The sequence below is a fragment of the Phoxinus phoxinus genome, assembly GCF_949152265.1.
Source record: "Phoxinus phoxinus genome assembly, chromosome: 18".
Classification (NCBI taxonomy): Eukaryota; Metazoa; Chordata; class Actinopteri; order Cypriniformes; family Leuciscidae; genus Phoxinus; species Phoxinus phoxinus.
In genome coordinates, this window is record NC_136893.1 from 17,397,528 (window position 1) to 17,414,850 (window position 17,323).

At 40.3% G+C, this 17,323-nt stretch overlaps 2 protein-coding genes across 7 annotated transcripts; one reads left to right on the forward strand and one right to left on the reverse strand.

The window, feature by feature from the left end:
- Positions 1-262: 262 nt before the first annotated feature.
- naca (nascent polypeptide associated complex subunit alpha) lies at positions 263-8,935 on the reverse strand. 4 transcript variants are annotated; one of them, XM_079587949.1, is made up of 9 exons: positions 8,810-8,887; positions 7,854-7,929; positions 3,084-5,435; positions 2,629-2,714; positions 1,507-1,584; positions 1,262-1,408; positions 857-985; positions 603-725; positions 263-383 (listed from the first exon to the last, which is right to left on the reverse strand). In XM_079587949.1, the coding sequence occupies exons 2-9, from the start codon at positions 7,921-7,923 to the stop codon at positions 369-371; spliced, it is 3,000 nt and encodes a 999-aa protein (XP_079444075.1). In that variant the 5' UTR covers positions 7,924-7,929; positions 8,810-8,887; the 3' UTR covers positions 263-368. The 4 variants fall into 4 exon arrangements, with proteins under 4 accessions (XP_079444075.1, XP_079444076.1, XP_079444077.1 ...); XM_079587950.1 differs by having other exon boundaries at positions 8,704-8,815; XM_079587951.1 differs by lacking the exon at positions 3,084-5,435 and having other exon boundaries at positions 8,810-8,935.
- Positions 8,572-17,248, forward strand: tfip11 (tuftelin interacting protein 11). Of its 3 annotated transcripts, none has more exons than XM_079587956.1 (14): positions 8,572-8,953; positions 9,613-9,822; positions 9,948-10,113; positions 10,571-10,724; positions 10,866-10,993; positions 12,023-12,178; positions 12,268-12,459; positions 13,543-13,857; positions 14,796-14,902; positions 14,977-15,145; positions 15,252-15,495; positions 15,578-15,720; positions 16,486-16,651; positions 16,763-17,248. In XM_079587956.1, the coding sequence occupies exons 2-14, from the start codon at positions 9,617-9,619 to the stop codon at positions 17,122-17,124; spliced, it is 2,508 nt and encodes an 835-aa protein (XP_079444082.1). In that variant the 5' UTR covers positions 8,572-8,953; positions 9,613-9,616; the 3' UTR covers positions 17,125-17,248. The 3 variants fall into 3 exon arrangements, with proteins under 3 accessions (XP_079444082.1, XP_079444084.1, XP_079444083.1); XM_079587958.1 differs by having other exon boundaries at positions 8,901-9,374; XM_079587957.1 differs by having other exon boundaries at positions 8,914-9,370.
- Positions 17,249-17,323: the final 75 nt, after the last annotated feature.

The following is a 17,323-nucleotide window of genomic DNA, read 5'->3' on the forward strand; positions in this document are numbered from 1 at the left end:
GGGGAGAGTACTCTGGGTTCGGGCCCAATTTCCGAGCTCGGAGCCCTCCCCCCGGACAGCACGCCAAATACGCATAACCATTTACTCTCTGATCATTCGTAAGTGTGAACTCGTGTATCACAGCAAAGATTCATCCTCAGATAGAGATAGGAGCTGGTTCATACCTTTACTCAATGCAATTAATGATTTGTGCTTCTCTGGACAAATTCACCACACAATGAAAATTTCCATCAATAGTACAAAATAAACAAAATACAACAAATCATTTCTTCAATCCACTCCTTTATTTCTATTGGGTATAAATTGTACAAACAATAGTGTAGATCAAATCAGCAACATCTTATTGTGACCCAGTCCCTGATCTCCATCTACATCGTCAATTCCTGTGAAGACAGGCAAAAAGAAATTGAGTAAGACTGCTTCATATTATGACACTGCATTTAAAGCCTGAGCTCTTCTCAGGACAGATGGAATGGCTTCAGGACAAATTCAGAAGAACGAAAGTCATATGTTAATTCATCACAGAAGAGTTTTGAAATTGTAATATATAAAAATTGTAAAATTAATTTAACGACATAAAGCGAGACTTTAGTTTAACTCACCATAATAGCATTGACAATGTCGTTATTATTATTCTTTAATGCACGCACAGCCTTTGCCCTCGATACATTGGCCTGTGACATGACCAGCTCAATGTCCTTGACCTCCACACCGGTCTCATCAACCTGTAAATGGTAAATCAAATCACTCAATGAATGAGGACATATTTCCTTTTCACATTTGTTGAATACATCAGCATAAGACCTTTCATGAAAGCAGTATTATTCTGTGTTAGAATAACAGTGTTGATGCACACCTCTTCCTCTTCGCTCTCCTCCTGTACTGTGGGCGTCTGTGTGTTTTCCTGGATGTTTGAAACGGCTTCTCCTTGAACCTTGAACTTCTCTGCAGCTGCCAACTGAGCTTGCTGTGACAGGTCTTCAATCTGAAAACAGCAGAAACAATACGGATTTTAGTTTGTTTTGTAAGCTTCATTGTGTTCCTCACACCATTGTGAAAGTTTCCCCTTTCAGGACAGAAAGTTTGGCTTCATCAGACTCAGAAGAACGAAAGTCAAACTGTTTAAATCATCATTGAGAGGTCACTTAGGCCGAGATAACCAGTGAAAGGCCTAGTAGAATTAGTTTTCAACCAAAACATGGCTGACATAGGAGTGCACACCAAACTTAAACAAGAAACGGATATTTTTTCTAATCTTTACCTTGGCCTCACCAAAGACAATGTAAGTATCTGAAGCTGGACTTTTGTAGACATCTGGTTTGGTGATGACAAAGAGAATGTTCTTGGACTTGCGAATGGTTACCCTGGTAACACCAGCAACTTGTCTCAACCCCAATTTGGACATGGCCTGGCAAAGGGAAGCAATGGTACAGTTAAACAAAAGTGCATGCATTCTAATTGAATTTGGTGTTATAATCAGATTAATTTGATTTGAGGATGACCTACCTTCCTGGCTTTCTTCTCACTTCTGCTTTGTTTTGCTTTGCTGACAGGTTCCTCATCGATTTCAGCTGCAGCTGCAAGCTACAGAAAGGTAATGCAATTTCAGTTCATATCAATGTAAAATTTAAAAAGAACTGGTGTGAGAAAAAGGGGAGGTCAAATAATGCTACTGATAGATAGGGCTGGACCCGAATATTCGTTCGGTGGGTTAGTATTCGATTAAAATTTTTGGGATTCAAATATTCGTTTTTTACCCCGCACACCTGGCATTCCCCTCGAAACTGTTCTCATTTGCGCTTATATATGTTTACACTAAATTCAGGCGAAATACAGATGCAAAATAGCATAGAAACAAAATGTATTAGCCTTTTTACTCGTTATCAATCTAAATTAATCTACTGCGAAATATAGGAGCTTGTTAAAACTCAAACGTGAAATTTTACTGGCACGTCATATGGCCCAGTAAAATCGCCCATGAGTGAACGCTAGCCAGCCAGATGTTACCATGTTCTATTTAGTATATTGCAGTTTGTTTTATTCCATTTAGGGGAATTCATTTAATTTTATTTAAACTGTTCGTTAATTGAAATGTGTGATGCTGTTATTGAAAAGTATGCTACAGTGTTCTTTATTACAGTTAATTGATTTAAATAGCCTACCTTTACTGTGTCAGTAATTACTGTGCAACTAATTTCTGATTGGGAGCGATTTGTTTATCAGAAAAATGTTGAGTTACCTTATTAAAAGTATTGCTCTTAACAGACCTGTGTGTTTTGTATCACTAGTGCAGTGTCAGTGTCACCTAGCACATACGCCCTGCCCACGTGAGGCGCACCGCTTCTGGCTCGCTTTGTTCTGTAGTTTATTTTTCCTTAACGCGTTAAGTGTCCATATTGCACTCCCTTGGGTACGTAGCAACACACCCGCCACGTGAAGTCGATTGGATGAAAATGCAAACAGACAGAGATTCTTGCCTATATTAGAGAGAATATGTTCAGCCAGCCCTCCCCCACCCGCCCCTCTGAAGCTTAAAATATTCTGTGTTGATTACTACCAAAGCCTCGAATCTCAAAAAATGGTATTCAGACCAGCCCTACAGGTGGATGCCGTTTAAAATAATATTACCTGTGCCTGCTGTGTCTGTGTCTGTGCAGAGTCCTGCTCCTCCAGATCAGGAACAGATTCGTCACTGTCAGATTCAGTGCCAGACCCTAAAACATACATTACATTGATTTGCCATTAGACACTTTTTCACCAGAATACTGTTAAAATGATCAAAATAAATACTGTCTTTACATCCTATCTTGCAGTGTGTTTAAAAGTATTTAAAATATATTCCAATTACACTTGAAATGCTGAACAATATCCATATTGATAAACTCAAACATTCAGCTACTGGCCTATGCTCCTACTTTCTGAAACTTCAACATCACTCAAAGACTAAGGATAGATGATTTTCAGATCCTGGAGATATCAGGCTTACTTTCACTGATAATGTGACCCTAAAGCATTATGGGGGGGACAACATTATTTAGCAACAACAACAAACGCAGAAAGCAAAGACAGACAGAAAAAGATACCCTTGTCGTTCTTGATGACTGGTTCCAGTATGGATGGGGCTTTAAGTGGTTTGGGAACAGGTGCTGGCTCAACTTTAGGGGCAGGCGCAGCAGCCTCTACTTTGGGGGCAGGCACAGGTTTAACTTTGGTGGCAGCAGCCTCTACTTTAGGGGCAGACGCTGCAGCCTCAACTTTGGGGGAAGGCACAGGTTTAACTTTGGTGGCAGCAGCCTCTACTTTAGGGGCAGGCGCAGCAGCCTCTACTTTGGGGGAAGGCACAGGTTTAACTTTGGTGGCAGCAGCCTCTACTTTGGGGGCAGGCACAGGTTTAACTTGGGAGGCAGCAGCCTCTACTTTAGGGGCAGACGCTACAGCCTCAACTTTGGGGCAAGGCACAGGTTTAACTTTGGTGGCAGCAGCCTCTACTTTAGGGGCAGGCGCAGCAGCCTCTACTTTGGGGGCAGGCGCAGGTTTAACTTTGGTGGCAGCAGCCTCTACTTTAGGGGCAGGCGCAGCAGCCTCTACTTTGGGGGCAGGCGCAGGTTTAACTTTGGTGGCAGCAGCCTCTACTTTAGGGGCAGGCGCAGCAACCTCTACTTTGGGGGCAGGCGCAGCAACCTCTACTTTGGGGGCAGGCGCAGGTTTCACTTTGGTGGCAGCAGCCTCTACTTTGGGGGAAGGCACAGGTTTAACTTTAGGCTCAGCAGCCTCTACTTTGGGGGCAGGCGCAGGTTTAATTTTGGTGGCAGCAGCCTCTACTTTAGGGGCAGGCGCAGGTTTAATTTTGGTGGCAGCAGCCTCTACTTTAGGGGCAGGCGCAGCAGCCTCTACTTTGGGGGCAGGTGCAGGTTTAACTTTGGTGGCAGCAGCCTCAACTTTCGGGGCAGGCGCAGCAGGTTCGACTTTAGGGGCAGCAGGCTCAACTTTGGGGGCAGGGGCAGGTTTAACTTTAGGGGCAGCAGCCTCTACTTTAGGAGGAGAAGCTGGCTCAACCTTAGAGGTAGGATCAGACTTAGTTTTAGGGGCAGGCTTAACTTTAACGACAGGGGCAGAAGCCTCAACTTTAGCGGCAGGCTCCACCTGAGAAGTAGGAGCAGACTCTGCTTTAGGGGCCACCACCTCAGCTTTAGGAGCAGCAACGGGTTTAACTTTAGCAGCAGGCTCAACTTTAGGGGCCACCACCTCAGCTTTAGGAGAGGCAACAGGTTTAACTTTAAGGGCAGGAACAGGTTCAGCTTTATGGCTAGGGGTAGACTTAGCTTTAGGTGCAGGAGAAGCCTCTATCTTAGGGGCAGCCTCAGCTTTAGGGGCAAGAGTGACTGCAACTGTAGGGGGAGGAGTAGACTCATCTTTAGGGGTGTAGACAGGCTCAACTTTAGGTGCAGGAGCTGCTTTCTGTACAGTAGTCACTCCTTTAGGGGTAAGGACAGGTTCAACTTTAGGAGCTGGCTTAGCTTTAGGAGCAACCTTTGCTTTAGGGGAAGGGCCAGATTCAACTTTACTGGAGGCGACAGGTTCAGCTTTAGGAGCTGTTGGGGTAACTACAGAAATTGCACTAGGTGGCATGGGGGGGAAAGCAGGCATTGTAAAAGGATTCTCAGGTGGTAAGAGAGGTGGGAGATCATCATCCTCAAACTCTGCAGGCACAACCCGAGGAGCAGGTTTTGATGGAGCAGCGGCTGGGTTAACATTTGGCACTTGGGCAGGACCAGTCTTTGCGGCTGCTTTTGAAGGTGAAGAAGTCTTGGCTTCAGAAGCAGCAGGGGTTGCTACTTTTGGAGCTTCAGAGGCAAACTTGGGGGTTTCAGCCACTTTGGGTGGACAGCTGGCCACGGCTTCTGAAAATGACTTGGGTGCTGGGACAGCAGCTTTTGAAGTCACTTTAAAGGCCACAGGAGCCACAGCAACTTTGGGAGAGACAGGGGAAGCATCAGCATCAGCTGCTGGCTTTGCTACCTCTGGAATTGGTACAGCAAGAGATGGCAGAGCTGCCACTGGTGCAGGCTCTTGAGCAGGCTTGGAGGGAGAGGGAGGCACCTGCTCATGTTCGGCAGGTTTAAAATTCTTCGTTTTCTGTTGCTTCCCTTGTTTGCCAGCCTTTACCACCTTGGGAGCAGATTGCTCAGCTTTCAAAGCTACAGGAGAGTCAGCTGGAGGGAAGGCCAAAGGGGAACATGGAGGGGTAGCACGTGGGCCAGAGGCAGATTTAGGAGAGGTAGGGGAGCTTGAGGAGGCAGATAGAGAGGAGCGCTTCCTGCGTCCAGCAGGAACTGGCTTAGGAGTGGTGGCGTGAGAAGAGGACAGCTTGGGGTTAGTTTTGCCCTCTTTAGGTTTTGCCTGAGAGGGAGTAGGGGCCGCAGCAGCAGGTGTGGCTAATGGAAATAAAATGCTAGAGTGACTTTTTTGGCAATTAAAAAGTAGCATGATGTAAAACCGTCACATCCATGCTGGTTATGAGGGATGCTTTCAATTGTTCCACAAAAGCAATGGCTAGCAAAGCAAGTCAAACACACCATGAAATCTGGTTAAGAATTGTTAAGACTCTGTACAAACACCACAACTGGACATGCGTGAACCATCAGGCACTGGCAATGAACAACATCTAAAAACATTTTTATTAAATTAACATTGTTCTCTGGCACATTATTTACCATGATGTTTCTTACATAAAGACAAATTATTAAAAATCTGAAAGGACAATCACCAGTTAAAAGCAAGTATAATATTCCCTACTCCACGTCATAGTCAGCCTGTAAGAAAGCCGATACATTATTACAAAAATACACTATAGTAAATAAACCATTATATTTGCTAATTTAATTGTTTACTTTGTTTTATCATCATGGGAAATTAGAATCACGTCGCAAGCAAAGATCGAGTTGGTGATGAAGGAAAATGCCATGTCGCATATCACGCATAAAATTTGCAAACTTTGCACAAGAGTTATGCCAGTGAAAGTGTCTAAAACTAATTCATCATTCCCTGAAAGTGAAAGCAAAAAACTGACCAAGCTTTTTTTTTTTTTTAAGAAGACTGTTATTAGGCCTATATTATTTTAGTAATATTCTTATTATAAATAATTTGTAGTTGTATTTTTAGTGTCCTTTAAATGTTTTGTTAAAGTGCAATGGAAATGAAACTGACAACTGCCATTTTCCCTTTGCCTTAAAAAACTGTATAATAACGACGGGTCTTTTATAAAAAGCACTCCAGACAATTTGTAAATCGATCACCTTCCAATTCAATTTTGTAGTCTGTTTTAAAAACATTATCATTGAATCATCAATCCTCATGTCAGTGTTACAAGTGTGGTGATGTTACGAAATTAGGAAAGGCAAATTAATTGTAAGTCCTAATATTAATTTGATAATACTAGTCTGATAATAATAATAATAACAACAGCATTAATCATCTGTCGGCACAACCCCAGTCAGGATATCAGGAAATATGTGAACTTTAGTCAAATAATGTATGAAATACTTGGCTTCTGAATTAGTAATCTGAGGAGAAATAACATGCATCTCAAAAACCAAGGCTATCACATTCTGCCTAGTGAAAAACAAAGAAAGATATTTAGTTCAACCCATCTTGTCTCCCCCTTGACAAAGATGCCTGTTATTCCAAGCAATCATATTTCTTCCCCATGCTGTCATAACTGCAGAGTACCATCAGTGTTCCATACCTGTGATTGAACTGGCTAAACTTTGTCAAATATTTGACCGAGATGTGTGTGCCTAGTCAAAATGTACTTCACAAAACTTAATTTTGCTACAGAAATTAAATAATTAAAATTTCCATTGTTAAATTAAAAACCTTGTACTCAAGATATGAACAGAAAAGACAAGTGTTCCTCAAGATCAGGATCATTACAAGACTTCTTACATTGTAAACATATTGAATTAATGCTTCTCATGAAGTTAATACATTCCTGAACACAATAAATCCCTCCAGAAAAAAACAAACAAAACACTTTCTATTCTAACACACAAAAAAAAATCAGTTACAAATTTCATATAAATATTCAGGTTGAGATCACGCAAATTCAATGAAATGTTAGGAAAACGTTCATGCAGTGTTGCATTGCCCACATTCCATTAAAACATTTAAGGATGCATGTGCTTTCAATGTCAAACAAACTAAAGTACCAAATTAAACAATACAGGCTAACACTGTTGGGCAAGGGAGTCCTGGATCACTCTTATTTTTCAAAAACAAACGTGTCAATACTTCATAATCAATCACTATATACTTAAATCACACGCCGCAGGTATTTGTTGCAGCTTAAAAGGGGTTATTAGAAAAAAGTTTTTTTTATTTGTCTGTACAACGGAAGCCAATGGTTCCAGTGTTGTTTTAAACTGCATTAACTAAGCGTAGGGACAAATATCTTCTTTTGTGTTCCACAGAATAAAGTCATACAGGTTTGGACCAACATGAAAATTGTCTGAACTCTCCCTTTTATAAAACTAGTGTAGTTTGCAATACAGGGAGGGGCTCAAGCAAATTAACTTACAAACCTCTAGGTGGAGAGCAACTGACTCAAACTACATCCCCACCCAACAAAACAACATGACACCCCTCCAACTAGAGAAACTGGCTTTGTGAAGTCTCTACAACAGCTGGTAGAGTACCATAAAAGAAACATGAAGGAAATCTGAAACAGGTGCAAAAATACCCTAAACAGACGGATCAACCTTACATTTTAAAAAGTGAAAAACAATATAGCTCCAGGACCCCTCACACAACTTTTGTTTAGTGTCAGACATGCATATTTAAAGATAGTTACTAACCCGTCTCAGCCTGGGGCTGGTGCATCTCCTGCTCTGTAACAGGGACAGTTTCTGTGGCTTCGCCTGGCATTCTGGACTACAACAGAAATGAGAAATAATACAGCACATTATAAGCTTTGCAAAAGGAAAGTCAGTAAGAAGTTTTAGTCTGCGTCTTTGTGTTCATGTGGCTTTAACTATTCTGAGAAGCGCACCAGGCCTCTTCCTGTAGGCCTCTGCTATCAGCTGAATTAACCCACTACTGTTCACATTTCACAAGCATCGAGCTTACATGATAAAACATTTCACAAGTCCACTGTACAGAAACGGCGAACTTCACCGTTACATCAACACACATACATAGTATGGCCTATTTAGAATCATAACGACATACAAACTTTGTTTTACAAGTCGTTCATAGGTGCATGTGATGATGCACATTTCACGTGTGTAACAGAGCCGCACTGTCACGCTGCTGCTGTGAATGAATAACGTTAACTTATAACCAAACGAAAACAAAACAACGTGGACAAATCGAGTGGAGCATTCATAATGTAATGTTACCATAGCACGCGTAGTTATCTGTTTTTAAACGATTTAATACGCGAGATCAACCTTCAAATCAGCGATTACTGTCCCACACAATGCAAATTATTTTAGCTATTACATTACAGACGGCTTACAAACATTCCTGTATCCGTTTATAATAATATATTTCGCACGATTTAACCGTTTCGTTAGATACAAAGCACTCGGTTGAAGTCCTCGCATAAAGCGAGCTGCGGTGCGTCTCGCTCCCCCATTTTAAACAGTCTGCCGGTTATATTCAAGATATGTCCTCAATAAATGAGTCAAACTAAGAAATCTTTACCGTTTAGTACAGAGGAACACCAAAGCATCAATACAAGTAGTAAATGAGAGGCCAAAAGCACTAATGCAACGTTGGATGACAGTAGATGTAACACAGAAGTACTCACTAGATCAGGACACAGGATCCAAGATGGCTGTAAGAGAGGGTTTCTGACCTCTGCGTCGCTCTGATGTCACAGCTCTGCTTCCGGCTTCAACAGGAAGTTGCTTTTGGATACACTCTTGCTGTGCTTGAGGAACCGCATTTTCGGGTTAAATATATATTTTTATGTGTTATGTCTGTTATTCAATACAAATGTGTTTATTTCTTATTTGACAAAAGTCACAAATGCTTTGAAGGAAGGCAGGTGTTTTTGTTTACATTATAAATAGCATTGCTAAGCTAACTAACTTGAATATATTTTTTAAAACGATTGCGTGGCGTTCTTCTAGTATTAGGGTCAAAACATTCCCTTTTATCATGTGGGTATGCTTTAAAAAAATACAATGAGCGGATTCACCTTTATGTAAACTACTGTTTTGCCTTCAATCGTTTAAACTCCACGAACCCCCAAATCTTAACGTTAACTTACTCTTGCAAGGGACACACATCCTAAAATTTTAAAAGGCAGCTCGACATTTTCATGTATAAAGAATTTACACAGCGGCTAAATATTACATTATAACAAGTATGTGAGTATATAGTTACTATATTAAATTTGTCTAACGTTACTCTCTATAATACTGCTAGTTGTGTTATGTATTTATTTAAATATTTTATTTATTTATTAATTTTGTCATTTGTTACACTGTTTTTTTTTCTAAACTTATTCATGTCTCTCCTAGTACTCTCTATTTAATGTTATTCCTCCTCCTCAGACCCTAGTTTGTTAACCCCCTGGCCTTAAACATTCTTATTTCATCCCAACAGAGATATGTCTATGTCCCATTTGTATGGGCGTAGAGGTGAGGAGGAGGAGGATGGTGTGGAAATTGAAAAGTTTGAGGTGACTGAGTGGGACTTGGCCAATGAGTTCAACCCAGACAGACGCAGGCACAGACAGACTAAAGAAGAAGCGACTTATGGGATTTGGGCAGAGCATGACTCTGATGAAGAGCGGCCCAGCTTTGGGGGGAAAAGGTATGTTGTTGTTGTTGATAATAAACGTTTCAGCTGTTAAATTGCTAGAGACCTTGTTTACTAAGTAGTGAATGAATATAATTTTACAGTACAGCATTCAGTATTGATGTTTTGTATCCACACAGAGCAAAAGACTATTCAGCTCCTGTGAACTTTGTGAGTGGTGGCATACGAAAGACTGCAGCTGAGGAGAAAGCGGAGAAGGAGGGTTCAGATGACTCCAATGACAGTGGAGATGCACCTCCTCCTCCACCTCCACCTCGCACTGCGGTTCCCAAAAAGCTCCAAACGGTACGTTGAGATGCCTACAAATGTTACACAACAACAGCATCTTTGTCTTGAATATTGGGTCCAAATATGTCTTCATGATACACTACCATTCAAAAGTGTTTGAAAGAAGTCTTTTATGCTCATCAAGCCTGCATTTATTTGTTCTAAAATACAGTAATATTGTTAAATATTATTATTTTTTGATATATTTTTTAATTTAATTCAGCACAGCTGAATTTTCATCAACCATTACTCCAGTGTCTCATGTTCCTACAGAAATCTGATTTGGTGCTCAAGAAACATTTCTTATTTAGCATTTATTTGAAATGTATATTATTTGTAACATTATAAATGTCTTTACTGTCACTTTTGATCAATTTAATATGTCCTTGCTGAAGTACTTATAATATATTTCAAAAAAGTCTTACTGACACCAAACATTTGAACTGTATAGTAAATGTCTTTGAATTATTTTTAGGGTGGAAGCTTTAAGACATCCCAGAGGTTTGCAGGTGGTATTAGAACAGGGCAGGACCTGGGATCCTGGGAGAAACACACACGAGGCATTGGTCAAAAACTTCTACAGAAGATGGGATACGTTCCAGGAAAAGGATTGGGCAAAAATGCTCAGGGTAAAACATTTCAGTCCTTTATTTCATACCGCACAGTATACTGCTTTTAGTGTATTTAGCTTATTGTGAATTATGTTATGCATTGTATGCTTACCCGGAAATACATTTCCGGTAGCATAATGTGAATATCTTTGTCTGCAGGTATTGTGAATCCTATTGAAGCTAAGCTGCGGAAGGGGAAGGGAGCAGTTGGTGCATATGGCAATGAGAGGACCCAGCAGTCCCTGCAAGATTTCCCTGTTGTAGACTCTGAGGAAGAGGAGGAGCAAGTAAGTCTACACTACAACACGAGTGGGTTTTGGTGCTGTCTGGCCAATATATAGTAGGCTTGCTATGATTAGTCCATGTTACCGACGGTGTTACACTGTGTTCAGCCGGACTACGATTACATCACTTGCCCATATTACAGCACAGCCCCCCACTGTCATTTAGATTTTTTTATTGTAATAAAAGTAATTTAGTTTATTTTGAGAAAAGACACTAAAATTAAAAACTGAATGCGTCTGCTCAATTTAGCTTGAGTCGAACGAGAGTCGCAGCACAGATCAGCAGCAAGAGGCAAATTTCATTTATCACGTGACGAGTGTTAGGCGAGCTGATTGACAAGACAATGGCGGAAGGTTTGGTTTCAAAGCACCTATTTGGCAATATTTTGTTGTTGTTTTTCATTAAGAATAATAATGAACCCACCATTCAAGCAATTGCTGCTCCCCGAATTGCTGATAATTCGATCAATTCGGCAATCATAAGCAATAACGAAGTAACCAGTGCCTAACCTGACAGTGAGTGTAATAAAAAAAATTGAGACGCAGTATTATTTTAGAAGAATGCTCTTAATTTTAATGATAGTGACTGCACCACCCTGGATCAGGCATTTTATTCTTTAAATACAACAGTTAAAAATACTATTATTTATATAACTTTTTTAAAAATCATAAACTGCACTATTTAAACAAGACTGCAAAAACCTCCAAAACATTTTTAATAGTATAATTTATTGGCTTTATGACATGCCTATGTTTTGATTGCTATCAAATTCTTGATCACAGTGGACAAATCAAATTAAAATTCTCCATTACTGTTGTTTAAAAGATTCACATATCCAGATAAGCAATTTCAAGGACCTAAAGCCATACTTGCTATACTAAACACAGCATGGAGAAAACTCCATAGTTTTTTCTTTTGGTCAGTAAACAAAAGCTTCGGACTAAACAGTTCATTAGTAGGTCCACAAACCTCAAACTGTTTTTACTAGCACTGCTTCAATTTTCCTTTTATTCTTCATTCCATCTTTGCAGGAATTTCAGAGAGAGTTGGGGCAATGGCGTAAAGACCCGGCAACGACAAAGAAAAAGCCCAGATATTCGTACAAGTCTGTGGAAGAGCTGAAAGCTCATGGCAAACTGGCCAACAAGAGCATGAGCAGACCTGCTGGAGAACTTGCTCAGGTCAAGGTGAGAGCCCAAAACTATTAGAATAATGCATAATAACCATTTAAATGTATCCCAGAGTAAACCATGAACGCATCCCTCATGTGTTCCAGGTGATCGATATGACGGGCAGAGAGCAGAAGGTGTATCATAGCTACAGTCACATGAGTCAGAAGCACAGTGTTCCTGAGGAGGCCCCTTTGAGCGTAAGCACACGAGAGCCGAAGAGCACTGGCTTCGCTCTGCCGGAGCTGGAACACAACCTCAAACTGCTCATTGAGCTCACAGAGCAAGACATCCTACAGGTAAAGCATTCATACAACTGCACTAAACCGACAGTAAATTAGCAAAAAGTAACATTTATGTAAATTAATATTATATAATGTTAATCATAAAAATCGTATGCAATATCAATATTTAATATTTTGAATGTTTTTAGTATTTGTAAATGTCCATTTCATGTGGTTTGGGTGCTCATTTGTGCCAGAATTTGAGAGCTGTGTGTAGGAGAAAAAATATTAATAATTTTCTATATTTTTTTCTCATAGTAGGACATTCAGTCTAACCCTTCACAATTTACTGTGATGTTTAATCATGTAATTCACTTAAAGGTGCAGTAAGCCATTTCTAAGAAACACTGTTGCTATTTGAAATCAACCCAAACAAACACATCCCTCCACAAAACTCACGAACACGCAGTGGATGTCTCTTTATCATAGCTGAAGTAAAATAATGCTTTGAGAAAAATAAAGCGAAGATGACGAACAAACGACAAGAAAGATAAAAACATTTACAATGAACAGTACACAAGTGTATATACAAGCAAGGTTTGGTTGTGAGTCGCCAGCGGCACACCAGCTCCAGACAAACAATGACACTCACAACTGTCCTGTTACTATAGCTAACATTACAACAACAGCATCTCTTAGTTCTGTGAAACAACGCAACCTCTGCATCCATTTTCAGGCTATTCTGCTTAGGTCTCTCCAGCGCTGGAATTTTTTCTCAAATTAACGCAGGTCTTAAAGCTCTTGTCTGATCATAACCTTCTTTTTTCCAGTGATATTCCTCTGACCTTTTCTCTTTTGTAATGCCTCTCAGCCATCTCTCCTTCTACAGACTTCAAATCTTATCTCCCTCTTGCTCACACTCCCTCCTTCCCCCATCATGAGTGTAAACGCCCCCTACCTCTGATTGGCTACAGATGTGATGTGCTGCTTGGTCCGATCCACTTTCAACAGCTTTTCTCAGAAATTGCTTTCAGCACCTTTAATAATACATTCTTGTTTTGGTCAATGACGGATACATGGAGCCAGTTTTTTATTGAAAAAAAACCCCTGTCCGCTTACTTCACCTGAATGGTCTGTGGGTTTGTGTTTTGTGTGTAGAGTGCACGACGTCTGCAGCATGAGAAGGACACTGTGGTGACCCTGACCCATGAGAGCGACGCCCTGCAGGTCCGGCTGGCAGAGGAGGATGAGTCTCTTGGTCGGCTAGAGCAGGTGATGAACCTGGTGGAGAGCTTTGAAGCAGGCGATGCGGAGGGAAGCTCGGCGCTCAGCCTTCAGGAGTGTGCGAAGGTCTTCCAGCAGCTGCAGACGGAGTTCTATCAGGAGTATAAGACTTTGGGTTTGGGAGATCTAGCTGTGTCTGTTGTGCATCCTCTATTGAAAGAGAAGCTTCGCAGCTGGGATCCACTGAAGGTAAAAACATGTTTTATTAAGCAGCATATTAGAATATTTCTGAAAGATCATGTGACACTTAAGATTGGAGTAATGAAGCTGACAATTTAACTTTGCCATCACAGGAATAAATTACATTTAAAAATATATTCAAATAGAAAAGTTATTTTAAATTGTAATAATATTTCATAATATTGCTGTTTTAACTCTATTTTTGATTAAATAGATGCAGCCTTGGTGAGCATAAGGGACTTTTTCTGAAATAATAGTTCTGAGCCCAAACTGTTTTGTATATGAAGTGTATACCGGTACATGAAATGCCTGCTTAGATCTTTTTTTTTAGTCATGATCTTATTATTGTGTTCACCTTGTGTGTAAGCTCTGAACTCATTTACACTCTCTGGGCCTCATTTGTGAAACAAATGTACAACAGAAAACTGGGCGTACGGCCATTTCTACGTAAAATTTGGCATTTATCAATATGGACGTTAGCGGTGGCTACGATCAAATCATTAATATATAGTTTAGCAACCAAATGTTACATGGCAAATATGGCAACAGGTGAGCCCATTAGCCTATATAGCTTAATTTGTTTTTATTTTATATAGTTTAATATATAATTTCTAGCTACTTATTTTTCATTCTTGTTCTGTTCTGAATACTGTTAAATTTGAAGAATTTGTTGTTGAGTGAGGGGAAAATAGCCTAGTTTTTATGTTTGTTAATGTTTTGTTTTATTTTCGTTTTATTGAATTTTTATGGGCATGCTATTCAAATGACGATTGTTTTCAGCTGCCACATTTATCAACTTATTATTGTTCGTACGATGGGATTGACAGCATATTATGAATGTTTCATAAATTACACGTGAACCCTGTCGTAAGATGATTTCTGTGCTCGGATCTGTGCTCGTTTTACGTCAGATTGATAAATGAGACCCATTCTCTGTTTATCTATAGGACTGTTCAGATGGTTTAGAGGAAGTCGGTCAATGGAGGGCCATTCTTGAAAGCTCACAATCTCTTCACGGTGGACCAGACACTTCTAACATGGACCCCTATCACAGGTAAACTATATCCGAGAGTGTGTATGTGGTGTGTCTCTTGAAGCAGATGACTTGAGCTGGAGTTTATTGTGCAGGTTGATATGGGAAGTGTGGGTTCCAGTCATGAGGACCTGTGTGTCGCAGTGGCAGCCCAGAAATGTGGGGCCCATGGTGGACTGTGTGGAATGCTGGGCTCCTGTATTACCGCTGTGGATTCTGGACAATGTTTTGGATCAACTTATTTTCCCACGACTACAGAGAGAGGTTTGTGCTGCTGACTATATGACCAATGTGTACTGTAATTTTTTTTTGGTAAACGCAAGTATGGGTATCCATGGAAGATGTGACTTTTTTGTCTGTTTTTTGATAGGTGGATAACTGGAACCCACTGACCGACACAGTGCCAATCCATTCATGGATTCATCCCTGGCTACCCCTGATGCAGACCCGCCTTGAGCCGCTGTACGCCCCCATCCGCAGCAAACTAGCCCATGCTTTGCAACGCTGGCACCCCAGCGACTCCTCTGCCAGACTCATTCTGCAACCCTGGAGAGAGGTCTTCACACCTGGGGCCTGGGAGGCATTCATGGTCAAAAATATCGTCCCCAAACTGGGTATGAACTTATCTGCCAGATTTTCAGTGTCAGACTTTTGGAGTCTGAGGGAGTCTCTGAAGGTTTTGCTATTGCGTTGCAGCTCTATGTTTAGGAGAGCTGGTGGTGAATCCTCATCAGCAACAGCTGGAGCCGTTCAACTGGGTGATGGACTGGGAGGGGATGCTCTCTGTCTCCTCCATGGTTGGATTGCTGGATAAGAATTTCTTCCCCAAATGGCTACAGGTCAGTTCAACAGTCTTTTAGAATCAGTCAAAAGAATACAAAAGTGTGTCACCTGGCAATAAAAATAAAATAAAAAATACACTTTTGCTTTTTGGAATTTTAAGTGTGAACAGACTACTCACTATTTATACTACAAAATGGCATACAATAGTGCATAATTACTTGAATTGCGGTGCACCTTTTGTTTTATTTTTATCAACTTATTTTAAGAAAAGCAATTGGCCAGTGCTTTAAAAAATTCAAAATTTAATTGCATTTTAAAAATGGGATTTTTTTTTTACATTTAACAAAAGGGACATGGTAAATGAAAAAAATTTGAGATTGGAGGAAAAATTATGTCAAATATGCTTTTGCGTTCCCCTTAAAAACTTTGCGTTCACTCGCAAAGAACACAAGTTTCTTGGGGGAACATCAAGGTTTTGTGAGTGAACGCAAAGTTTCTTGTGGAAATGGAAATCTTTTGCAATAGAACGTAAAAGCATTGAAATAAAATTGTTTTCAGCACTATGTTCCTTTAGGGTCTCTGTCCATTTTAAACATGAATTAAATATTTTATATTTTAAATATTTAAAGTTTAAAATGTGATATTTTTATTTATTATTTTACTGTTACGTTGAACTACATTAATTCATACACATGCATTCTGTTAAATATTTATTATATATTACAAGTTTACTTATGTACTTTTTATTTTTTGATAAAAAAAATAGTGGCACTCATACATCTAAATGAAGTACTAACAGTTTATTTTGTGTCCTGTTGCAGGTGTTGTGTTCCTGGCTCAGCAACAACCCGAACTATGAGGAGATCACCAAATGGTATCTTGGCTGGAAGAGCTTATTCTCAGAGAACCTGCTCAGTCACCCATTGGTCAAAGAAAAACTGAACGAGGCCCTTGATATTATGAATCGTGCCGTTGCCTCGGGACTAGGTCAGTCACTCTCTAGAAAAATAACATGAAGTCCACTAAACATATTTATAGCTTTGTAAAGGCGTCTCATTCTAACTTCGACTTCACCTACCGGTATGTCTTCTGTTGCAGGTGGGTATATGCAGCCTGGAGCAAGAGAGAACATTGCATATCTGATTCAGACGGAGAGAAGGAAAGATTTCCAGTGCGAGCCTCTGCCTGAGCGCCGTGAAGTGGACAATTCTGCCACACGCCCACCAGGCACCGCAGCGGTACCAACAGCTGTACCTACCAACTTTAAAGATCTAGTCCAGGCCAAGGCTGAGGAGAACGGCATCGTCTTCATGCCACTGGTAGCCAAACGGCATATGGGAAAACAGTTGTTCACATTTGGCAGAATAATCATCTACATTGAGCGTGGAGTGGTCTTCGTCCAAGGCGAGAAAACCTGGGTTCCAACATCACTACAGAGTCTAATTGACATGGCCAAATGAGACTGATGGTTGGTCAAAGACAAGTCGTTTGCATTTTGCTGTCTAGTCTGCTTCCACAGCTTTTAAAACTGTATCTTGTCTATCAATGTTGTTTTATAACACAGAATAAATGCTTTTGAATATATTTGTGCTTAAATTAACATCATACTTGATTGTGTCTTACTCAAGCTACCCAGCACTTTTTATTTTCTCTAAATTC